This window comes from Scyliorhinus torazame, chromosome 16 (assembly GCF_047496885.1).
Source record: "Scyliorhinus torazame isolate Kashiwa2021f chromosome 16, sScyTor2.1, whole genome shotgun sequence".
In the NCBI taxonomy this organism is placed as follows: Eukaryota; Metazoa; Chordata; class Chondrichthyes; order Carcharhiniformes; family Scyliorhinidae; genus Scyliorhinus; species Scyliorhinus torazame.
Genome location: NC_092722.1, coordinates 159,426,104 through 159,451,511, shown reverse-complemented (window position 1 = coordinate 159,451,511; position 25,408 = coordinate 159,426,104). Strand labels below are relative to the sequence as shown.

The 25,408-nt window shown below is 47.4% G+C and overlaps 1 protein-coding gene across 4 annotated transcripts in view; it reads left to right on the top strand.

The window, feature by feature from the left end:
• Positions 1-10,413, top strand: part of btbd16 (BTB (POZ) domain containing 16) — a 193,668-nt gene extending 183,255 nt beyond the window's left edge. For 3 of the 4 annotated variants that reach the window (XM_072479309.1, XM_072479308.1, XM_072479305.1), the window contains 2 exons: positions 8,812-9,000; positions 10,184-10,413. In XM_072479309.1, the coding sequence (XP_072335410.1) occupies positions 8,812-9,000; positions 10,184-10,252 (258 nt within the window). In that variant the 3' untranslated portion in view covers positions 10,253-10,413. The remainder of the gene's footprint in view (positions 1-8,811; positions 9,001-10,183) is intronic. The other variant, XM_072479306.1, reaches the window with a different exon arrangement.
• Positions 10,414-25,408: the final 14,995 nt, after the last annotated feature.

The window sequence follows — 25,408 nt, the reverse complement described above, 5'->3', positions numbered from 1 at the left end:
AGTCTGAACTTATAACAAAGATAGAGCCATCAAAATCTGTTCTACCTGTGGAGATGCTAACAACTGCCATCTACTAAGGTCAACAATTGATTTTGACCAGAGATATGGGAACTCATTTTTAACCCAATGCTGACTCATCAATGAGCAACACCAGAGGACCTAAATTCCTCTTACCTTTGGAAAGTTTTCATGTTACATTCCTGGACTCCCAGGGCAGTCAGCTGTCAGCATCCATACTGACTCTTAAGCCTGCCTCAAGTTCAAACCACCTTGAAATCTGGTTCTCTGGAAGATTCCTGCCATTGTAGAGCGGATTATGTCTCTGTGTACAAACCTCATCTTGTGGATCCATCTCCTGCTTTCATCTAGCTGAACCCCTTTGAACTTTAACTGATTCGGGAAGGAACCCTCATTGGAATTGAGGTCCATGTTAATTAATATCCATTTCTATGCTTTTTCGTTTTGCGATTCCTTGTCGTAAATCTTTTCTTTCCTATCTCCTTGTGTGCTTGTGTATGTGTTTTTTTAATATAAATTTGGGGTACCTAATTCTTTTTTTTTCTAATTAAGGGGCAATTTCGCATGGCCAATCCACCTACGCTGCACATCTTTGGGTGGTGGGGGTGAGACCCAGGCAAACACAGGTAGAATGTGCAAACTCCACACGGACAGTGACCCGATGCCGGGATCAAACCCGGGTCCTCGGCGCCATGAGGCAGCAGTGCTAACCACTGTGCCGCCCGCGTATGCTTGTGTATGTGTACGTAATTGTGACAACCATCCCCCAGGTTTGAATATATGAACAAACAATACTTTGGATTTAACCTTAAAGAGAATTTGCTGTGAGGCAGTTTAAAATTGACTTCACAAACAGGGTTTAGGGAATAACACCACAATCTACTTAAAAAAATTAAAACACCCCCGCTTACGAACAGATGGTGAGAAATATAAAGAAGTTCAGTTTGCCTCCCTATCCTGCCTGGAACAGAAGTGTGAAGTGATTTATTTTGGTAGAGGAAATGTACAATAAAGAGCACAGTTCTAAAGGAGTTACAGGGTAGATGGATCTGTGTGTATACATGCACAAATGATTAAAGGGCATCCAGCCACAAGAGAAAGTGTCTGATTAGACAAACTGGCTTCTTGTATTTGTAAATAGAGGGAAAGAGTACAAAAGCAAGGAAGATATAGTGAACCTTTATAATTGGTGTGAACTGAAATATTGGGCGGGATGCTCCGGTCTCCGACTCCGACATCGCGTTCGGCAATCGGCTGGAGAATCCCTGTTTGCACCAAAATCGGGGGCGGCGCCCCTCGAAAACGTGAGTACGCCGCACGCCATTGGGACAGCCTCAGGACGTCAACTGAGGCCCTCACCTGATGCTCTGCCCCCAATGGGCTGAGTTCCCGACGGCTTGGAACACTTATCCTATTTATTTTCGCGAACCCGGCGTGGCGGCTGCAGACTGAGTCCAGCGTCGCCACAGTTGGGTGGGAGCCATTCCGGTGGTGGGGGGGTGGGGGGGGGGGGGGGGGTTGGCGGGGGCTGATGGCACTGGTGGGGGGTGTTCCGGGGGTGGCGAGCCTGGTCAAAGGGGGGCAGTTTTTGGCAGCCCGGGTCCGCGCACGACCCCCGCCACATTGCACGGCGCGGCCGCTGCAGGCCGCCGCCATTCACATGCGCGGCCATGGACCTGGAAATTCTCTGACCGTATCCGCAGGTAAAGCCGAGGGGTTTACATTGCGTGCCTGCTAGCCCCCCATCAGACGCAGGATCGGTGCAGCTTTTGCGCCATTTTTCTGGGTGTAAAACGCCACTGTTCCCACGCCGGCGTCAGCACTTCGTCTTCAAATCGGAGAATCCAGCCCATTGTGTCCAATTCTGGCCACCACACTTTAGAAGGGTGTGAAGCCAGTAGGGTGTAGAAAGACATACAAGGATGGTTCTGCCGATGAGGGTCTAGAGAAGCTCCGTAGGGAAGAGAAGGTTGAGGGGAGATTTGTTAGAGGTATTAAAATCATGATTGGTCAGGACAGAGTAGATAGAGAGAAGCAGAGGGTCGAGAGCCAGAAGGCACCAATTTAGGGGCAATGACGAAAGAATCAAAGATGACATAAGGGAAAAATCTTTTTGTGCAGTAAGTGGTCGCAGGAGCTGGAATGCATTTCCTGAGCATGTGGTGCAGGCAGATTTCAATCGTGGCTTTCAAAACAGAACTGGAGATAATTATCTGCAGAGAAAAAGATTGCAGGGTGGTGGGATAAAGCACGGGGTGCAGGACTAGCTGAGTTCCTCATTCCAGAAAACTGGCAGGCCAAATCGCCTCCTTCTGTGCTGTAACCATTCTATGATTCTGATTCTTAATGCTTCTCAAGCAGTTAACAGATGAAATGTGTCGCAAGGTTTGATAATTCTCAGGCTTTTGGAAAATGCCCAGGATGTCCTTGTAACCACTGTGACATCAGCAGGTTTGGGTGTTGGCAGCCTTCACTCAAAATATGCAAAACAGGCAGCTTAGCACGACAATTGACACTGAAAGACAGAACTTCCTGTCAACTTGGAGAATTTGTTTTGAGATCTTGAAAGCTTGTAAAAAGTGGGCACACAAAAATCACAAGGTATGAGAACAGGCCACTGCTTCACTGTGCGGTATATCCTCAACTTTCTTTTTGTAAATATAGCGTACCCAATTCATTTTTCCAATTAAGGGGGAATTTGGCGTGGCCAATCCACCTATCCTGCACATCTTCGGGTTGTGGGAGCGAAACCCACACAAACATGGGGAGAATGTGCAAACTCCACATGGACAGTGACCCAGAGCCGGGATCGAACCTGGGACCTCGACACCGTGATGCAGCAGTGCTACCCACTGCGCCACCATGCTGCCCGCAGTACCTCCTCAACTTGACCATAACCACTTGCTATGTGTGTATCTGTGCAAGTGGTTGTTTCAAGTCAGAGTGATGAAGGTGATTGATGTTTAGCTTATCAGTGCTTTTCAAGTGTACTTTAGGGACTACTGAGTTCACTTTGCTCTCTGTCGAAAGCAGGTGGTAGTCTGAATATGTAAGCATTTGCATAATATACCTTACTGAGCAGATTTGCCAATGTTTATGAATAAATTGATTTAACGTATCTTCTAAATCAAATAAATGATTCCATACCAGAACCTTTATGCACTGTTCAAATCACAATCACAATCCAAATATCTTCTGGATTCTCCAAATTACTCAACTGTTCTTCTCTCACATATATTGAATTGTATGGTCCACTATTTATTCAAGACTACACACCTGATTATGTACCAACTTTGCCTTGAAGCAGGGTGCCTGAACCGTCCACCCCCGCAGGGTGCCTGATCCCCTACAACCCAAACAACCCAAACTAAGGACTTAGCTTGGGATTCATTGCTTGTCTTGTGGGGCCTGCTTGCAGTGCCAGCAGCATCCACTACTGAGTTGTGGCACTGCTGGGACTGTGAGACCCATAGTGAAAAGTACTAGTACAAATGCAGATCCATCAGAATTACATGGATTGATTACTGTTAGATGGCACAAGAGCATCTGTACCCCAACAGCTCATCAGATGGCAGGCAGCCACCCAGCAGTGCTACTCTTTTGGCTAATCGAGATTTGGCATGGTGCACATCGGCAAGAAACACAGAGACATTCACAAGAGGCTTACACAAGTGTTAAATACATTTCCCATATGTGCAAAAAAACTTCATAAAATGAATTGACTTCTAAGGGTGAATTTTACAGAGGGTGGGGAGGGGGTATTGCTGCATCCTCTTAAAAGTTGGCCGCAAACCAAATAACTTTTAAAAAAGCAGTCCCACAGATACAACACACCACTGGCAGCCTTAATAAGCAGTCGGCCAGTGGGAGGGAGTCCTGCCCTCAAGGGTTGCCAGCTGATCAAGTTAACCAGCAGCTCAAGCAGTCCCAGGAGTGCCACAACTCAGTAGTGGGTGCCGCTGGAACTGCAAGTAGGCCCCAGGATGAAGAGCAATGAATCCTGAACTAAGATACGTTTAGACGTTTGGATTGGAAGGGATCAGACACCCTGGGGGTGTGTGGAGAGGGAGAAGGGATCAAGTACCTTAGGGGGGGGGAGAAGTGGCCATGCATCCTTTGGTTGTCGGGGAGGGGGGGATGGGCGTGGTGAGGCAGGTGGGAGTACAGGCTTTGGAGGCCAGGCAGGGAAACACAAAGGGTGGAAAGGTATTATCATGTGTGGGTAGCCGCAATTCACACAGGATAGCTCCTCTCAAAGGATGCTCCACTGTTCTTTATTACTATTTCACCTCAGATGGTAAAAAAGTTGATTCCACACTCTGGCCCACCTGCCTACAACAATCGCATTATTCCATGGGCAGCATCATATTTGATCAATTGGCTTATTCAATTGTCCATTAATTATTTTTTTCAAAATGGCAGGCAGGCTGCTCATTTAGGCACCTGTCTGCTTACCATATTAAGGCTATCAGGTTGGGATTGAGGGGGCTCCGTAGGTTTAATATTACTAGTTTGGTGGGGAGGGTGAAAGCGAATTTGGCAAGGTGGAATGGTCTTCCTCTGTTGCTGACAGGTCGGGTACAGGCAATTAAGATGAATGGGTTGGAAGCGGGTGCGGAGACAGATGTCTTAGCCTTCGCCTCACTGATCACCCGAAGGCAGGTCCTGTTGGGGTGGAGGTCAGCTTCTCCGCCCTATGCATTGGCGTGACGGGGAGATCTGCTGGCGTTTTTGTCTCGAGAAAGTGAAGTTCGAATTGAGGGGAAGGATGGAAGGGTTCTACAACTCATGGTCTTTGTTTATCATGCATTTTCAAGAATGCATGGTAGCATTCAGGGTAGCACAATTGCTTCACAGTGCCAGGGTCCCAGGTTCGATTCCGGCTTGGGTCACTGTCTGTGCGGAGTCTGCACATCCTCCCTGTGTGTGCGTGGGTATCCTCCGGGTGCTCCGGTTTCCTCCCACAGTCCAAAAATGTGCAGGTTAGGTGGATTGGCCATGATAAATTGCCCTCAGTGTCCAAAATTGCCCTTAGTGTTGGGTGGGATTACTGGGTTATGGGGATAGGGTGGAGGTGTTGACCTTGGGTAGGGTGCTCTTTCCAAGAGCCGGTGCAGTCCCGATGGGCCCAATGGCCTCCTTCTGCACTGTATATTCTATGAAATTCTATGAATTGGATAACATCGACCATTGGAGGGGTGGAGTTGGGGGGGAGGGGTTTGAGTTATTGATGATTATACATGGGTTGATGGTGGATCCCTCATTCTTTTTCATTTGTGTTTTTTATTTAAAATGTTGGGGGCCCTTTAGGGGTGGGTGGGATAAGGAAATTGTTGGCCGGGGATTGCCATTGTATTTGTTCTTGTTGATTATTTGTAGGTGGGTGTAAATTTGATGAAAATGTGAAAAAGGAGAATATATATTTTTTTAAAAAGGCCATCAGGTTGAGAGTGAATCGGAAGATATGTGGGGTAGCCCTATGTAAATTTTATATGGCCCACTGCTGAAAACATGCCTGTTGGGGCAAAGTTCTAAAATCCAGCCCATATTAACTGTGCAAGAAAGAAATGCAGATCAGCAAAGTAACTGACATGTGGGGCGGGATTCTCCCCTACCCAGCGGAGCGGAGGTCCCGGCGCCGAAGAGTGGCGTGAACCACTCCGGCACCTTCAGGGGCTAGGCCGGCCCCGGTGTGGTTTGTGCCGCGCCGGCCGGCGGGGAAGGGGCTTAGCGCCATGCCAACTGGCGCCGAAGGGCCTCTGCCGGCCACCGCGAGTTGGCGCATGCGTGGGAGCACCAGCATCTGCTGACGTCATCCCAGCACATGCGCAGGGGGGTTCATCTCCGCGTCGGCCATGGCGGAGCAATAGCAGCCGACGCAGAGGAATAGAGTGCCCCCACGGCACAGGCCCGCCCGAGGATCGGTGGGCCCCGATCGCGGGCAAGGCCACTGTGGGGGCACCCTCCGGGGCCAGATCGCCCCGCGCCCCCCAGGACCCCGGAGCCCCCCCCCACGCCGCCTAGTCCCGCCGGGAAGAGAGGTGGTTTGATGCTCGCCGGCGGGACAGGCATTCCAGCAGCAGGACTTCGGCCCATCGCGGGCCTGAGAATCGCCGGGGGGGGCCCGCCGACTGGCGCGGCGCGATTCCCGCCCCCACTGAATATCCGGTGCCGGAGAATTCGGCAACCGGCGGGGGCGGGATTCACGCCAGCCCCCGGCGATTCTCTGACCCGGCGGGGGATCGGAGAATCCCGCCCCTGAATTCTCCCTCAGTTTACCAGAACAGGTGCTGGATTGTGGCGACTAGGGGATTCTCATAGCAGTGTTAATGTGAACCTATTTGTGACACCAAGAAAGATTATTTTTATTATTAATTGTACACTCTCCTGAGTGCAGAAATGTTGGACTGCGCCTGCCTGGAAGTATGAAAGATATTTGGCCTTCCTTACTGAACGTTCATTTTGGCACAGTGCTTGCAGTTCAAAGAAGAATTCAGTCTGGAAAGTCAAGTAGGCAGTTGATTTTTGCAAAAACAAGACAATATAGTGGGAGGGAAAATATTAGTGGCCAGCGTTTCATGTAATTGTAGTACCCATGTTAAATCACCATGCAAAAGGATCTAAGCAAATATATTTATAATTGGGACCTTTAATAGAATTACGTTGTATTGATTTTTGGGTATGGCCGATATTTACATTCATTATACAAATTTGTGAATACCACGCAGATTCCTTTGTTTCACTGTGTTCTGGTTTCATTTCATTCAATATTTTCATGTCAGTTAGAAATTCACAAAATACACATATATACACAATCTGTTATTCATCTTTTAATGAAGGATAGAAAAATACTGGGCTGGATTCTCCTGTCGCTGACAGCAAAATCGCATTCGGCGAACTGCTGGAGAATCCACGTTTATGACAGAATCGGGGGCGGCGCCGCTTTCGCGATGCTCCGCCTGCGCCACGTACCGACAGCCTCAGGACATTGCCCGAGGCCCGCCCCCTGATGCTCTGCCCCAACCCGCCGAGTTCCCGACGGCATGGTTCCCTCATGGTCTCGCCCGACGGGAACCCGTCGTGGTGGCTGCGGACTCAGTCCAGTGCCGCCACAATTGGGGGAGGACCGATCCGCGAGCAGGGAGGGACATTATTCGGGGCTGGCGGCACAGTGAGGGGGGGGGGGGGGGGTAGTCCAGAGCGTGTTAGCCAGCCGAATGGGGGACTGTTTCCCTGACCGGGTTCGCCAGCGGTTTCCGGCATGAAGCACGCCGCGGCCGCTGTGGGCCGCTGCCGTGCGCATGCGCAGCCACAAACCTGGTAATTCTCCTGGGTGTAGCAGCAGCTGGAGCCGGGTGCTCTACGCTGTCGTCCTGCTAGCCCCCAGCAAAAAGGGAATTGGTGGCCGACTTGCGGCAGTTTTCCTGGCATAAAACGCCACTGTGCCCAAGCCGGCGTGGGGACATAGCCCCAGAATCGGAGAATCCAGCCCACTGTTTTTTACAGCAATATTGTGTCGATGTTAGTCCCCCACACGATGGGCAAGGGAGTGTCAGTGGATTAAAAGTTTTGCATCGTATAATATGACCTCAATCCGTCACATATTCTTCTGCTACCATTGTTTTGGAGTTGGGTTGCATGGCATGGGGAAGCCCTGCTTTTGTGGCAAGATATCTCATTCTAATATCTCAACCAACTGAGAACCTGATTTAAATTTAATGCCATCTGGCCTGTTTTCCTGAGGCTTGAGAAGTCTGAAGATGGGGGAAGATAGGCTAAGCAGGGAAATACTTTTGTAGTAATGCATGTGACTTTGGAGAAGCAGGAGTGTCCAAAGATGTGCGGGTTATGTGGACTGGCCATGGTAAATTGCCCCTTAGTGTCCAAAGAGGTGGAGGCTAGGTGGATTGGCCATGATGTTACATAGGAGTTACATAGATAGGGTGGGCTAGTGGGCCTAGGTAGAGTGGTCTTTCAGAGTGTCGGTGCAGACATGATAGGCTGAATGACATCCTTCTGCACTGTAGGGATTCTATGGATTTTATGTATTCTATGGAGTGCTGTCTCTGGCCTCTCAAGCAAAACATTCAACTGAGTGTGACATTTCTTCACGGCTGCAATCAGCTGATCTTTAACTTTCAACCTCCAATACAGTTCCCTCTCCCAGTTGGAGTGCTCTGAGTTCCCCTTTTGCTCATAATACTTTCTTCTAATTACTGATTCCCACCTACCCTTCTACCCCCACAATCTCTCCTTTCCTCCCAATTATTGTGCTTCAAGAGCCCTGCCCATATCCTGATCTTTTCTAATTGCTGAGTGCTAACCCTCAATTTGACTTAAAGACAAAAGTTGAATCCAAACTGAGGCTTTATCGCCATCAGATGTGTGGCCTCCCACAGCAGCTGGCGAAATGGCTGCGAGCTGGAGGACACGCATATTTATACCCTGCCTCCTGGGCGAAGCCCGCAGGCAGGGGCCACAGGCGAACCTGTAGGGCAGGTTCTACCGTACAACCTCTAATATAAGTACAACAGTGGTTTACCACACCCTCACAGTTCCTATCCAACCAGTCTGCCAATTTTGCTGGCTGCTGGGCAGAAAATAGATGATGATAAAAGTCTGCCATTGAATTTGCCAGGACCACCGCATTCCCAGATTTTTCCCCATACCACAGTCTCTGCTAACTCGCTCCCTCACTCTTAGAGCTAGAAAAGGTGTTCAAACAATCCACGAGTCTTGAAATTATTCCTCCTTGTTTCACTTGCATTAAATAAATAAATTCATTCATTCCAGAGAATAAATCCTGCAGACTCAAGTATACCTTTTGGAATTACTGAACACAATGCTTTCAGCCTACGACGTGAACGTAAAGTGAAGTATGATATCCAAGTGCAGGCGATGGTAAAGGAAGAATGGCAAGTTTTTAGTACTGGTTACATATGCCAGAAATTTGGTGTTACCAAAAAATCCAGCCTCAGTAAGGTACGTTATTAATTCCATGTCTTAAATGATGATTTTTCACAGGGTTTTTTAAATCCTACTAATAATTGTCATAATATAACCTAATCATTATGAATTAACCAAGTGACATTTCATTTTGTGGTACAATGGGTGCAATCATTTCCAAGGTGGGGGGAGTGGGGGGCAGTGGTATTTTCACTAGATTGGCAATGCAGAGATCCAGGGTGATATTCAAAGGGATCCTGTTTCAAATCCCACCATGGCAGATGGTGAAATTTGTATTCAATTAATTAAAAGTCTAATGATGGCCATGAAACCATGGTCGCTATGTCGTTAAAAACCCATCTGTTTCGCTTCTGCCCTTTCGGGAAGGAAATCTGCTGTTACTTACCTGGTCTGGCCTACATGTGACTCCAGATCCATTTGAATGTGGATGGCTCTTAAATACCCTTTGAAGTGGCCTAGCAAGCCACACAGTTGAAGGGTAATCAGGGATGGACAATGAATGCTGATCCAGCCAGCAATGCCCACATCCCATCAATGATTTTTTTTAAATCTACCACTGTGGGCATGGGGGAAGTGATGGTGAAACCAAGGCCAGGGTTTTACAGCCCCTCCCGCCAGGCGGGATATTATAGTCCCGCCGAACCGGATGGAGATTTAAATGGCTCACTACATCTGTTGAGAGTGGGGGAGAGGGGAGGAGACCCGCCATGGAGGGGCCGTAAGATTCTGGCCCATGTATAGCAGTAATCATTTTTTAAAAACATTTACTGAGCATGGAATATTTCTCTCTGCATGGTTTGCGGAAATTCATATACTATTTTTATGGTGCTCTTCGGCCATTCACACCTGCAGCATGAACCATTGTAGCAGACATACAGCTGATAAATTTTTAACCAGTGACAAGGAGAATCTGTTTATCACTGGATCTACCTGCTGATCTCAATTGCCTAATTAATGCTCTGCTGTAGCATTAGCATGTTTTGTTGGTGACATCTTGATATTTGTTGTGCTGGACAATGTCTACAACATCATGATCTATACTGTGTCAGGGCAGCCAGTGCATACATGCAGTGTTAGGCCCTCTTTGCAAAACAAAGGCCACCATATAAAAACAGCTTTTGGCATTCTCTTAAAAATAACTTATTCTTTATAGTTTTTTTGTAGCAAAGAAAATTAATGCTCCTTATGTTTTCCTCAGGTGCTGTTGGTGGCTGGGCTAACAATGCCTGTTTATGTGACCTTTGCTCTTCTTTTTCCTGTATCCTAAAGAGTAACAGAAAGCAAACTATCTCGCTGTATTAATTAATGAGTGAACGGAACACCATTATTGAAGAAACAATTACTTTGGTTTGAAATTTCAACTCAGAGAGGATATCAATTTCACCTTACCTTTGTGAGTTTTCTGTTAGTAAACGTGTGCCTGAAAAACGTAGTGAACTTCCTGTTTCATTTTGCCAAAACTCAAAGCTTGCATGGTAAAGCTTTTTAATTGCAGAAGACAATGACCTGAGGTGCCAGCTAGAGGACACGAGAAACCTGAAACAAAAAGAGAAAATACTAGAAAGCATGCCAGGTGGCACCTGTGGAGAGAACAGAGTAATTATTATTTCAGGCGTGGATGATTTATCAGAAAGATGCATAAAATCTTCAAACGCTAGAAATATTGATGATAAGCAGAGAATGCTGAAATTGGTTTACCTGTTATATATTACCACCATCATCTGTTTTTATTTCACGCTTATTAACATGTTGAGGTAATTTTCACACTAAAGTATTGGAGAGATTGTGATTTGATGCCCAAGAATAGTAGTCACAACAAACAATGAGATTCTCTTTTCTCCAGCTCTGATGGTAGGGAACTACCACAAGTGAGTTGAGAAGGGATCATAGCCTGTGTAATGTGTACTGGCAGTAGGATTAAGAATCGTTAAAAGCTACCTCCAATTTGGTAGTCTACGTGTGCATCCTATGTCCCCATTAAAGAGGTATCTGAAAACGGGGCCTTGCATTCAGCAGTTCAGGATTTTAGTCCAGGGTTTTGTCAAAAATAAAAAGTGGAACATACTCACTTCCCCCTTGGTTAAACAGATAAGTCCAAATAAGTAGGATCACGTGTGGAGCTCACACATATTCATATTATTTTGTTGATTGGTATGATAAATTAACCAGCTGTTCATTAAATGGCTCATATTTCAGTCCCACCAATGGTGCATGGGTTTCCCGCGATGAGGGGTGCAGTCAATGGTGATGCGACCATCAATTCACTCGAGACAAGAGTAAAAGTAAACCGTTGCTTTAATCAACTTAGAGTGCCTGCCTGCGACTGATACAATACGTGCGCCGCCGACAGGTCGGCGGCTCTTTATACCCCCCTCAAGGGGAGGAGCCATGGGCGGAGCCCAAACATGTCCCAACATGTTCCACTATGGATGATGCCATACACTGGCCCATAGGTGGAGCCCACAAGGGCAACAGCATAGCACAGATGCAAATACAAAGGCAAAGCATGGAACTGATACAATGGTGGATTATTGGTATAATACATTCACCACATTCACCCCCTGTTAAAAGAATGAAGTCCGGCGGGGGTGACGGGTTCATAGGTTCAGCCGGTCCGGCGCACGGATTGTGCACTGTGAATGCCGAAGCTCTGGCGTCGGTGCTGGCCCGGGTGTCGAGCTCATCCGTGCTGGCATCGGTAGTGGGGGCGCTGGTGCGGGTACAGACGTGGAGTCTGGGAACGTCTCTTGTGGAGCTTCATTCCTGTGGGCCGGTGAAGGGGGAATGGCGGGCGGAAGCCATAAAGGGGCGGGGGCGCTGATCATGGTAGGTTGGGTGGGATATAGTGGAGGGGGGGGGGCAGTGGTGGTGGTAGTGGTGGTGGTGGTGGAACCGGCAGGCGCCAGGTCCCGGAGGGAGACCGTATCTTGTCGGCCATCGGGGTGTTCGATATAAGCTTACTGCGGGTTTGAGTGTAGGAGCTGGACCCTCTCTACCAGAGGATCGGCCTTATGGCTCCTGACGTGTTTTCTGAGTAGGACTGGCCCCGGTGCCTTCAACCAGGACGGAAGCGAGGCCCCTGAGGTGGATCTCCTAGGGAAAACCAATAGGCGGTCATGAGGGGTCTCGTTTGTGGCCGTGCAAAGTAGGGACCTAATGGAGTGGAGCGCATCGGGGAGGACCTCCTGCCAGTGAGAAACTGGGAGATTCCTGGACCGCAGGGTCAGTAGGACGGTCTTCCAGACCGTCGCGTTCTCCCTCTCCACCTGCCCGTTTCCCCTGGGGTTATAACTGGTAGTCCTGCTCGAGGCAATGCCCTTACTGAGCAGGTACTGTCGCAGTTTGTCGCTCATGAACGACGAGCCCCGATCACTGTGGACATAATTGGGGAAACCAAACAGGGTGAAGACACTATGTAGGGCTTTAATAACGGTGGACGTGGTCATATCGGGGCAGGGAATTGCAAAGGAGAAGCGGGAGAATGCATCAATAATATTGAGAAAATATGTATTGCGGTTACTGGAGGGGAAGGGCCCTTTGAAATCGATACTGAGGCGCTCAAAGGTCTGGGATGCCTTTACCAGGTGGGCCTTAGCTGGTCGATAGAAGTGCGGTTTACACTCCGCACAGATCTGGCAGTCCCTGGTCATGGCTCTAGCCGCCTCGGTGGAGTAGGGCAGGTTGTGGACCTTGATATAGTGGATAAGACGGTTGACCCCCGGGTGGCAGAGGTCATCGTGAATAGCCCGTAGTCGGTCATCTTGCGTGCTGGTGCATGTGCCGTGGGACAGGGCATCTGGGGGCTTGTTGAGCTTCCCAGCACGATATACTATATCGTAGTTATAGGTGGAGAGTTCGATCCTCCACCTCAAGATCTTATTGTTCTTGATTTTGCCCCGCTGCTTAGAGTCGAACATGAAGGCTACCGAGCGTTGGTCAGTGACGAGGGTAAACCTCCTACCAGCGAGGTAGCGCTTTCAGTGCCGTATGGCTTCCACGGTGGCTTGGGCTTCTTTTTCGACCGAGGAGTGTCGAATATCAGAGGTGGTGAGGGTGTGCAAAAAAAAACACTCCCGGTCTGCCTGCTTGATTGAGGGTAGCGGCGAGAGCAATCTCTGATGCGTCATTCTCCACCTGGAAGGGGATGGATTCGTCCACCGCGCACATCGCGGCTTTGGCGTTGTCCGCCTTGATGCAGCTGAAGGCCTGGCGGGCCTCAGTTGCCAGTGGAAAGATGGTGGCCTTGATTAGTGGGCGGGTTTTGTCCGCATAGTTGGGGACCCACTGGGCATAATACGAAAAGAACCCGAGGCACCTCTTCAGGGCCTTGGGGCAGTGAGGGAGAGGTAGTTGCAGGAGGGGCTGCATATGGTCAGGGTCGGGCCCTAGGACCCCGTTCTCCACGATGTAGCCGAGGATGGCTAGTCTGGTCATGCGGAAAACGCATTTCTCCTTGTAGATGAGATTGAGGGTTTGGGCGGTTTGGAGAAATCGGTGGAGGTTGGCGTTGTGATTCTGCTGATCATGGCCGCAGATGGTGACATTGTCCAAGTGCGGAAATGTGGCCCGCAGCCCACTACTGGTCCACCATTCGGTCCATTGTTCTTTGGAAGACCGAAACCCCGTTCGTGATGCCAAAGGGGACCTGGAGGAAGTGGAAAAGGTGGCCGTCTGCCTCAAAAGCAGTGTAGTGGCGGTCCTCCGGGCGGATTGGGAGCTGGTGGTATGCAGACTTCAAATCCACCGTGGAGAACACCCGGTAGTGTGCGATCTGATTGACCATGTCTGCTATCCGGGGAAGTGGGTACGCATCGAGTTGCGTGTACCGGTTTATGGTTTGGCTGTAATTTACAACCATCCGGTTCTTTTTCCCGGTCGTGACGACCACCACCTGAGCTCTCCAGGGGCTATTGCTGGCCTTGATGACTCCCTCCCGCAAGAGCCGCTGGACCTCGGACCTAATAAAAGTCCTGTCCTGTATGCTGTACCGCCTCTGGTGGCAACTGGTTTGCAGTCGGCGGTGAGGTTCGCGAAGAGTGAGGGAGGGTCGACTTTTAGGGTCGCGAGGCTGCGTATGGTGAGTGGGGGTAGGGGTCCCCCCGAACTTCAGGGTTAGGCTCCTGAGGTTGCATTGGAAATCGAGTCCCAATAGGAGAGGAGCGCAGAGGTCTGGGAGCACATATAATTTAAAGTTTGCATACTCGGCGCCCTGTATTGCTAGGGTTGCGGTAGTGCACCCTTGGATTTGCACCGAGTGCGACCAAGAGATGAGGGGGATGGTTTGGTGCGCCGGGAAAATTGGAAGCGAGCAGGGTCTTACCATGTCCAGGTGAATGAAGCTCTCTGTGCTCCCGGAGTCGAAGAGGCAAGGCGTTTCGTGCCTATTAACCTGGACAGTCATCATGGAGCTCCGGAGGTGCTTGGGTCGCAACTGGTCCAGGGCGACCGCGCTGAGTTGCGGGTAGCCGGCGTGGTCGGAGGTGCTGGGGCGGCTCCGCGATGACTGCCCATGTTGATCGTACGCGTAGAGCGGCGTAGCAGATGGCGGCCAAGATGGCGGCCTCCATGGATTGCATGTGGCTGGCCGCGTGGGGGAGGATGGCCAAGGTGGCGGCCCTCGTGAGTCGCACGTGCTGTGAGGACTGGCAGATGGCTGCTCCAACTGATAGCACGAGGCTGATGAGGGGGGCGGAGTCGGCAGACACGCTGCGGGCTCTGCAGGCCTGTGAGTCTGAGGATTGGGCCTGTGAGTTAGAGTTCTTAGACGTGGCTAGGCAGACTTTGGCGAAATGTCCTTTTCTCCTCCAGCTGCTGCAGTTCACGTTGTGGGCCGGGCAGTGCTGCCGGGGGTGTTGGGACTGGCCGCAGAAATAGCCGGGTAGCCCCCCAATGATGGGCGGGTGGCCGCGCGGCACAGGCCTGGGGTAGTCTGTGGTCGGGGGTCCACGAGGGGGGTCACGTGGTCAGCCAGGAATGCGGTAAGGCTTTGGAACGCTACTTCCAGAGAGGAGGCTAACTTTACCGTCTCATCCAGGTCCAGGGCCCCCTTTTCGAGTAGGCGCTGTCTCACGTAATTAGACCGGACTCCTGCCACGTAGGCGTCTCGGATGGCGAGTTCCATATGCTGAGTGGCCGTAACGGCCTGGTAATTGCAGTTGTGTGCGAGGGCTTTGAGGTCGCGTAGGTAGTCATCTACCGACTCTCCGGGATGCTGGCGGCGAGTGGTGAGGATGTGTCGCGCGTAGACCTCGTTCACGGGCCATACATAGAGGCATTCAAGCATCGCGAGGGCATCTGCGTAGGAGGAGGCCTCATCGAGTTGAACAGAGATCCGATGGCTCACCCGTGCGTGGAGGAGGCTCAGCTTCTGTTCATCAGTGATGGAAGGCATGGAGGCGGCTGCGAGATAAGCCTTGAAGCATCAAAGCCAGTGCGAAAAAATTTATTTCGCCTCTGCGGCCTGCGGATCGAGTTCCAGTCGGTCAGGTTTGAGGGCCGATTCCACAGTTGCGTTTAAGTTGATTAAATTGATGCAACCATCAATTCACTCAAGACAAGAGTAAAAGTAAACAGTGGCTTTAATCAACTTAGAACTGTGCCTGCCTGCGACTGATACATTACTGTGCACCGCCTACAGGTCGACTGCTCTTTATACCCATCCCTCAAGGGGAGGAGCCATGGGCGGAGCCCATACGTGTCCCAACATGTTCCCCTATGGATGATGCCATACAATGGCCCATAGCTGGAGCCCACAAGTACAACAACATAGCACAGATGCAAATACAAAGGCAAAGCATGGTACTGATACAATGGTGGATTATTGGTATAATACATTCACCACAAACGGGAAATCCATTCACAACTGTGGGATCAGAAATTCCCACTGGCGGGCTGCTCCCTCTGTCAGAAAACACATGGCGGGTTGGTCATTAAATCCCGCCCACCTGTTGAGTGGCAGTAAATTAAACAAAAGAGTCATCCCTGGTAAATATTTGGTAACTTCTGAGATGAAAACCTAAACTTTCCTGCACTTATTTTGTAAAATAAGGTCATAAAATAATGTTAAAATGCTAAGAGTGCCTTTCAACCCGCTAAGAAGCAAGTGACTGAAAAATATGGAGAAGCCAAAATTTTCTTGCACGCATCAGGAACCTGAAGTCAGGACCAATTCTGAGTCCCAAGTCGTGTGTTGCAGTCACTGGTCTAATTTAACGGCAGCCAGTCACGAGGCCATCTCCTCCTTCGCTGGTGTATTCCGGAGGTGGGAGCTCAGGACAACATGTCACGCTGCAAGGGATATTGGCAGCCCGCACCGTGTGACCAGAGTGAGTGCGATTGAGGCCCAAGCAGTAGGGCTGCCAGGGAAGCATTGGAGCCGCCATCAACATCAAGGGAGCAGCTGAAACACTGCAAAGTCTGACAATCGAGACTTGCGTCTCCATGATTTCCACATTCTCTCGTGAAGTTGTGGAATTTGGAAGAAAGCAACCGTACCATTTTCTCGCAGACATGTTACTGTTGCCACATGTGCTCCTGCCGTTGGGAAGGGGGAGGCAGGAAAACATCTGATAACCAGCCTGACACTTTAATTTCTAAAATTCCATGCCTCATCACCTCAAAAGCTGCCTCCATGGGGCTGGGAAAATTCCTACACTACGGACGCTATGCCTTTGGGTGCAAATCAGATTATACAGTCAAATATAATCTGAATCTAATTTTTCTCAATTGGTTTGCCATTTGAATAACAAGTACAGATGATCAGAAACCCAAGAAACCATTGTGTTAAATTGAAGCCCACGTTTCAGTTCTACTAAACACTTCAAAGCGGGAATTGTTTTTAGAAACATTTTCCTTAACCAGGCTGAAGAATTTGACAGCTATTTTTCATATGAATAAAGAAGAAAATAATGCATCCTTTTAGACTTTTGTGTAATAATAGTAACTAGAAATAGTCTCAATGCAGGCTATTCTGGTATTCAAAAAGAACTTTGGGTTCTTAATAAGTGAACTGATCCAGCTTTACAATGAAACCTCTATCTTGGTTTATAAGTTTGAGAACACAATGGCTCTTGCTGATGAAAGATGTGGGGGTGGTCTAAAGGTCTTCAAGTTGGACTGTGAAACAAAAGCTGACAGAAGCTTATTTTTTTTAAACCAGCTGTCTTTCAGGATTTTCGCTACAAATTGCCCAAATTGGTAAAGAAAGAAAATGGATTTGTACAGATTATTTTCCTGAAATACTCAACAAATGTAAAAGCAACAGTCTATAAGATAAACTTTTTGCAGGTTGTATTTACACCTCCTTTCGCTGGTAAACTAGATCAATGTCAAAGCACATTGATGTCTGTCTCTGTGAGTTCCGTTGACATGGCACGTCTAGCTTCCTTCTTTTGAGTGTACTAGCTTCATGTACAAGGGCTTTTCCCCTCCACCATGCTTTTATGAAGATGAAAAGTAGTTTTGCCCTTTTCAAAATGCATCTTTCTAAATCTTCGCAAAGGAGTATTTTATGGTTTTTCAAACTTTTCAAACACTGTCTTCAGTTAATACCCTCCATGAGTTCCTAGTTGTAATGTTCTAAATGACAGGGTCCAGCTACAAATAATCATCAACTTTATATGGCTTCTTAGGGCAGAATGGTGGTACAGTGGTTAGCTGAGGTCCCAGTTTCGATCCCGGCTCTGTGTCACTGTCCGTGTGGAGTTTGCACATTCTCCTCGTGTTTGCATGCGTTTCGCCCCCACAACCCAAAGATATGCAAGGTAGGTGGATTGGTCACACTAAATTGCCCTTTAATTGGAAAAAATGAATTGGGCACACTAAATTTATTTTTAAAAACACTTTCTATGGCTTCTTGGCATTCACAGCGTTCATGAGCATTCCATTTTTCTTCCCAACATACAAAACTTGGGACGATAAATTCTGATTACGCTTAAGGCAAGATGGTTATGGGGACAAGGCAGGAGAATGGGGATGAGAAACATATTAGCCATAATCGAATAGCGGAGCAGACCTGATTGGCCGAATGGTCTAATTCCGCTCCTATAGCTAATGGCCTGATGGTTTCAGTTGACCAACGTTATTCATACATCAGGGTAAACATCAAGGGCAGGATCCTCTGTTTCCCAACTTCAATTTCGTAATCGGTGATCGGGTGGAGAATCCCTTTTTATGATGGAATCGGGGGCGCCAGCATGCTCCGATCCCTCCAAAAGGGCATCATCGAGGAGCGCGCTACACACTGTTGGGACGGCCTCAGGACGCCACCTGAAGGCCTTCCCGGATGCTCCGCCCCCAATGGGTCAAGATCTCGACCGCGCGGTTGACTCATGGTCTCAGCGGTCGGGAACCCGGCGTGGCAGCTGCGGACCGTGCCAGCGCCACCACAGTCGGGTGGGAGCCGTGCTGCTGGCCGGCGGGTCTTCGGCGGGGACTGGGAGGGCTAGTGGGGGTTGGCCAGGGGGTGGCGAGGGAGTGTCCAGGGGGCACTGTCAGGCAGGTCGGGCCCGCACATGGCTGGGGCCATGTTGTAAGGCGCGATTGCTGCAGGTCTTCGCCTTGCGCATGTGCGGCCACGGACCTGGCAATTCATCGTCCGTTTTTGTCGTGCAGGCCGGGTGTTTTACGTGGCGCAGCTGCTAGCCCCTCACCGGTCGGAGGAATGATGCTGGGGTGCCGCCGATTTTTTTGATGTAATACATCATGATGTAAGACATAGCCTGAAAATTGGAGAATCCAGCCCCAAGAATCTGAAATACATCAACAAAAAAATTTAAATATAGGATGGGGTTTTCCGGTCCTGCATGCCGAGGAATGGAAATTTCTGTCCAGGTAAATGGAGATTTGGCTTGTCCTTCATATTTACCGCCCCACCCATGACGATTCCCATGATGGGTAGGACCAGGAGATTTAATAATAATAATCTTCATTAGTGTCACAGGAAGGCTTACATTAACACTGCAATGAAATTACTGTGAAATTCCCCTAGTCACCACACTCCGGTGCCTGTTCGGGTACACTGAGGGAGAATTCAGAATGTCCAATTCACCTAACAAGCAAGTCTTTCGGGACTTGTGGGAGGAAACCGGAGCACCCGAAGAAAACCCACGCAGATGCGGGGACAACCACCTAGACAGTGGCCCAAGCTGGGAATCGAACCTGGGTCTCTGTCGCTGTGAAGCAACAGTGCTAACCACTGCGCTGCTGTGCCACCCTAAAGTAAAGTCGCCATAGTCCCAGATGACCATTGGCTGCTTTTCCCTTTGAGTCGAAGAATTGACTGGAGACGTTTTAACCTGATGATCAGCACACGTAGCGAGGGGCAAGATTGAGAAGGCCAATGGATAACCTCATGGATAACCTCATGGATAACCCCAGCCGGTACGGGAATTGACCCGGTGCTGTTGGCCTCATTCTGCATCACAAACCAGCTGTCCAGCCCACTGAGCCTCTGGGAGCCAGAGGAGCAGGAGCTTCACAGAGAGAGACAGAACACATCTCCGAGCTGGTAGAAGAAAAGCTGTACAATGGAGAAAGGGGCAAGCAAGCCACTGCCAGAAATTGAAAGAACAGCTAGAAAACTGGAGAAACGAAGAGGCGTTTCCAAAAGTCTGGAGTTAAAGGAATAAAGAGGAATTGTAACCAGAACAGAGTGCTGTTCAGTGGAGGCAGAGCTGAGGTGTTGGCTGGTGAGAAGCCAGAAAGATATCTGGAGTGGTTCTAAGGTTTGTGATATCTTACTACAGTTTGTGAGATGTTAGGTGAAACAATTGTGGAGCAATCGGTGGCCAGATTTTGGAGTTTCAAGGCAATTTGGAGCATTCAAGACAAAGGGAACCCTGAAAGGAGAGTTGGAAAATCTGGAGGTGGCAGTTCCTTGTGAAAACAGTGGAGAGGAAGCTTTGTTTGAAAGAGTAGTTGAAAAACCTGGAGATTCTTGCTGAAATCAACTGATGGAAAGCATTGTTTGAAAGAGGATTTTAAAGCATATGTTTTTCAAAATGATGCTTGGAAACCTCATGTGGCAATCATCTGGGGGTAATTTGATGAGAAATCCATGGAGGACTGATTGCGTGGCACCTGCCATTTGGTTTCAAATTGGGGTGCCATCCTTGAAATCTGTGTACATCTATGAAGATAAGGGGGAGTGAAGGAGTATTGTATTATAATAAAACTTTTTATGTTTGATTTTTTTCTGTTAAAAGCTAATTGGCATTCCTTTAATCGGTCCCTCCACGTTTTCTAAAGGTTACGATCTTTTGCCAGGGTTCCATTCTGGAATATTCCCATCCTGTTATAACATAACTGAGATCATAACAATGCAACTTTTAGAGAAGCATAGCATCACTGAGAGCAATTTCTGGATTTATGCATTTAATGGGGCATGTGTGGACTTCAGAAGTAGCTGTCTGTTTCAGAGAAGTAATAATGGAGACCACTGACAGCTTTAGAGTCATTACTACTGCATGTGAACTGCATTACAGACCACCTCTCCTGGGAAAACATTGCAGATGACCGGCCCATGTGCAGAAATGCAGTGAAATTTGGTTCAGGAGGGTTTCAAGAATCATCTACACCAAACTTGTGTTATGGGCCAGGGTTTAGAGAACCCCAAAGTGTATCATGGAGTTCACCTGACCCACAACTTTTAATAGATTGTGGTATGGGGAGCACATGGCCCACTCTAGAGGTGTGGTATAGCAGAAATGGAAATTCTACAAACTCAAGTTAACCTTTTTAAAACAAACAGTTTTCAAATGCTGGAATGGGTATTGAGGGCGCTGGTTTTATTACTGCTTGAGGTTTCCCTATCACTTGACATGTGTGACATGATTGACACAATTTAACTACATCTTTATGTAGTCCAGGCCAATAAAAATGTTTCTGGATTTTAGCTTGAGTTTTCCTTATTCCCAAATGATCTCCCATTGATACCTCATGTGCAACTCGCAACACCTCCTTTCTATACCCTACCGGCAGTACTACTTGATGAACTTCTGCCCACTTTTCATCCGCCTGCATATGTAAAAGTCTCCATTTTCTCATCAAGACATTACTTTTACTGTAACAACTTTCTGATACATCCGTTTTATTTCTATATCTTTTTTTGTAACTCCGCCAATTTGCCTGAACTAAAAATATCCGCCTCATCCTCCACCTGTTCTTGTTCTTTTTCAACCATCTGATCAAAAATCGTTTCTGATAATTGCACTTCAACTTCATCTTCACTCTTTGATTTCTCCTCTTGTCTTAACCTGTGACTTTGCGACCTTGTTACGACACAATCTGGAAAAATCCCGGGATATTTGTCCTTCAACACTTCAGTTGTCTGATTTTCCACTGATAAACCATTACCCAAGGTAAACTGTATTCCTGGACAAGATAGTTTCTCTATTACTCCTACTACCACTTCACCACTCTTCACTGGACTTTCCAACCTTACCTTATATAATGGAACACTACTCCTCTCACCCTGAATTCCACATATTACCACCTTTTCTGGCAACATTCTTCCCAAACTATATAACTCCTCATCTCTTACCATTAAAGATTGACTAGCACCCGTATCTCTTAAAATTGTGATTTCTTTACTTACTCCTGATACACATGAGTAAACTTTACCCACACAAGTAAATTCTTGAAAGAGATCTGGCACCTTCTTATCAATCACCTCTTGATCAGGCTGTACAATCTTTTGCACCTCCTTCGCTTCACTTGGGCTTTCCTTTACCACTTTAACAAACCCCACTGTCTTATCCTGTTTTCCCACATCAGCCTTCCCAGTGCTTTTCTTCAACCACCAACACTGTGACTTTACATGGCCTAGTTTATTACAGTGCAAACATTTGAAACTTTTCATTTTGTTTCCACCCTCCTGGATTTCATTTTTAATCTGAGGTACACTCGCCTTATTATATCCCATCAGATCACCTTTACTTTTACCACTTGAGTATTTCTCATGTCCCCAGTTTCTATCCCTCACAGGCTGAAACTGATGTTGGAAACCAATATGAACTAATTCATAATCATCTAATTCATACGTTTGGTCTATTTTCAAAGCCCTTATCCACCTATCAAAATTACTCTGTTGATCCTTTCAAACGCCATGTATGTTTGACCAAATTCTTTCCTTAAATTTCTAAACCTTTGTCTGTAGGCTTCAGGCACTAGTTCATATGCACCTAAGATGGATTTTTTCACCTCCTCATACGTCCCAGATACCTCCTCCGGTAGTGATGCAAACACTTCACTAGCCCTACCTGCCAGCTTTGTTTGAATCAGTAATACCCACATGTCCTGTGGTCATTTCATTTGTTTAGCTACCTTCTCAAATGAAATGAAAAAGGCTTCTACCTCCTTCTCGTCAAACCTTGGCAATGCTTGGACATATTTAAATAGATCCCCACCACGCCTTTGACTATGACGCTCTTTCTCACTATCATAAGACCATAAGACCATAAGACATAGGAGAGGAAGTAAGGCCATTCAGCCCATCGAGTCCACTCCACCATTCAATCATGTCAGATTTCAACTCCATTTACCCGCTCTCTCTCCATAGCCCTTAATTCCTTGAGAAATCAAGAATTTATCAACTTCTGTCTTAAAGACACTCAACGTCCCGGCCCCCACCGGCCTCTGTGGCAATGAATTCCACAGACCCACCACTCTCTGGCTGAAGAAATTTCTCCTCACCTGTGTTCTAAAGTGACTCCCTTTTATTCTAAGGCTGTGCCCCCGGGTCCTAGTCTCCCCTGCTAATGGAAACAACTTCCCTACGTCCACCCTATCTAAGCCAATCATTATTTTGTAAGTTTCTGTTAGATCTCCCCTCAACCTCCTAAATTCCAATGAATATAATCCCAGGATCCTCAGACGTTCATCATATGTTAGGCCTACCATTCCTGGGATCATCCGTGTGAATCTCCGATGGACCCGCTCCAGTGCCAGTATGTCCTTCCTGTGGGGCCCAAAATTGCTCACAGTATTCTAAATGGGGCCTAACTAATGCTTTATAAAGCTTCAGAAGTACATCCCTGCTTTTATATTCCAAGCCTCTTGAGATAAATGGCAACATTGCATTTGCTTTCCTAATTACGGACTCAACCTGCAAGTTTACCTTTAGAGAATCCTGGACTAGGACTCCCAAGTCCCTTTGCAGTTCAGCATTATGAATTTTGTCACCGTTTAGAAAATAGTCCATGCCTCTATTCTTTTTTCCAAAGTGCAAGACCTCGCACTTGCCCACGTTGAATTTCATCAGCCATTTCTTGGACCACTCTCCTAAACTGTCTAAATCTTTCTGCAGCCTCCCCACCTCCTCCATACTACCTGCCCCTCCACCTATCTTTGTATCATCGGCAAACTTAGCCAGAATGCCCCCAGTCCCGTCATCTAGATCGTTAATATATAAAGAGAACAGCTGTGGCCCCAACACTGAACCCTGCGGGACACCACTCGTCACCGGTTGCCATTCCGAAAAAGAACCTTTTATCCCAACTCTCTGCCTTCTGCCTGACAGCCAATCATCAATCCATGTTAGTACCTTGCCTCGAATACTATGGGCCCTTATTTTACTCAGCAGTCTCCCGTGAGGCACCTTATCAAAGGCCTTTTGGAAGTCAAGATAGATAACATCCATTGGCTCTCCTTGGTCTAACCTATTTGTTATCTCTTCAAAGAACTCTAACAGGTTTGTCAGGCACTACCTCCCCTTACTAAATCCATGCTGACTTGTCCTAATCCGACCCTGCACTTCCAAGAATTTAGAAATCTCATCCTTAACAATGAATTCTAGAATCTTGCCAACAACCGAGGTTAGGCTAATTGGCCTATAATTTTCCATCTTTTTCCTTGTTCCCTTCTTGAACAGGGGGGTTACAACAGCGATTTTCCAATCCTCTGGGACTTTCCCTGACTCCAGTGACTTTTGAAAGATCATAACTAACACCTCCACTATTTCTTCAGCTATCTCCTTTAGAACTCTAGGATATAGCTCATCTGGGCCCGGAGATTTATCAATTTTTAGGCTTCTTAGTTTCTCTAGCACTTTCTCCTTTGTGATGGCTACCATATTCAACTCTGCCCCCTGACTCTCTTGAATTGTTGGGATATTACTCATGTCTTCTACTGTGAAGACTGACACAAAGTATTTATTTAGTTCCTCAGCTATTTCCTTGTCTCCCATCACTAGATTACCAGCGTCATTTTGGAGCGGCCCAATGTCTACTTTTGCCTTCCGTTTGTTTTGAATGTATTTAAAGAAACTTTTACTATCATTCCTAATGTTACTGGCTAGCCTACCTTCATATTTGATCCTCCGTTTCCTTATTTCTCTCTTTGTTATCCTCTGTTTGTTTTTGTAGCCTTCCCAATCTTCTGACTTCCCACTACTCTTTGCCACATTGTAGGCTTTCTCTTTTGCTTTGATGCATTCCCTAACTTCCTTTGTCAGCCATGGCTACCTAATCCTCCCTCTGATAACCTTTCTTTTCTTTGGGATGAACCTCTGTACTGTGTCCTCAATTACCCCCAGAAACTCCTGTTATTGCTGTTCTACTGTCTTTCCCACTAGGCTCTGCTCCCAGTCAATTTTCATCAGTTCCTGCCTCTTGCCCCTGTAGTTACCTTTATCCTCATCACTATCATCCAACTGTACGTTTCACTTTACGTCTGCCAATTTTAACTGACTGTCATGTTTCATGGCCATTTTCTGAAGTTCAAACTCTCTCTCTTTATCTTTTTCCCTGTTCTGTATCTCCATTTCTTTTTCTTTTTGTTCTACTTGGTCTATTCTTTCTTTGTTTCTTTCTTCTCTCTCCTTCTCTTTTTCTCTCATTGCCTATTCAAGCTGTTTTAATTCTTTTTCATGTTCAAGTTGCTTAATCTGCAACTGGATCTTTGCCATTTTTAATGAGTCAGACTGTATCTCAGGCAACTTTAAATGCTAAGCCACTGCCATAATTACCTCATCTTTTCGCATTTTGTCAGGTAATGTTAACTGCAATGTTTTTGCCAAATCTAACAGTCTGATTTTAGTCTCTGTCCGTTAGGTACTGCGAATGACCGTCTCCACCCCCAAAAGCATCTGAGCCTCTGAAAGAGCCATAGTCCACAACACACTCCCCACTTAAACTAAAATACCACACCTGAAAAGCAACCACAATATGCTCACCCCTCACTGTCTTTAAGTTCAATAAGCCAATCCAATAGATAGACTTTTATCCCCCTCAAACCCACAATTGTTATGGGCCAGGGTTTAGAGAACCTCAAAGTGTATTGTGGAGTTCACCTGACCCACAACTTTTAATAGATTGTGGTATGGGGAGCACACGGCCACTCTAGAGGTGTGGTACAGCAGAAATGGAAAAGTATTTTTAAAAACAAAACAATGTTTATTTTATGAACAAAAGTTAACCTTTTTAAA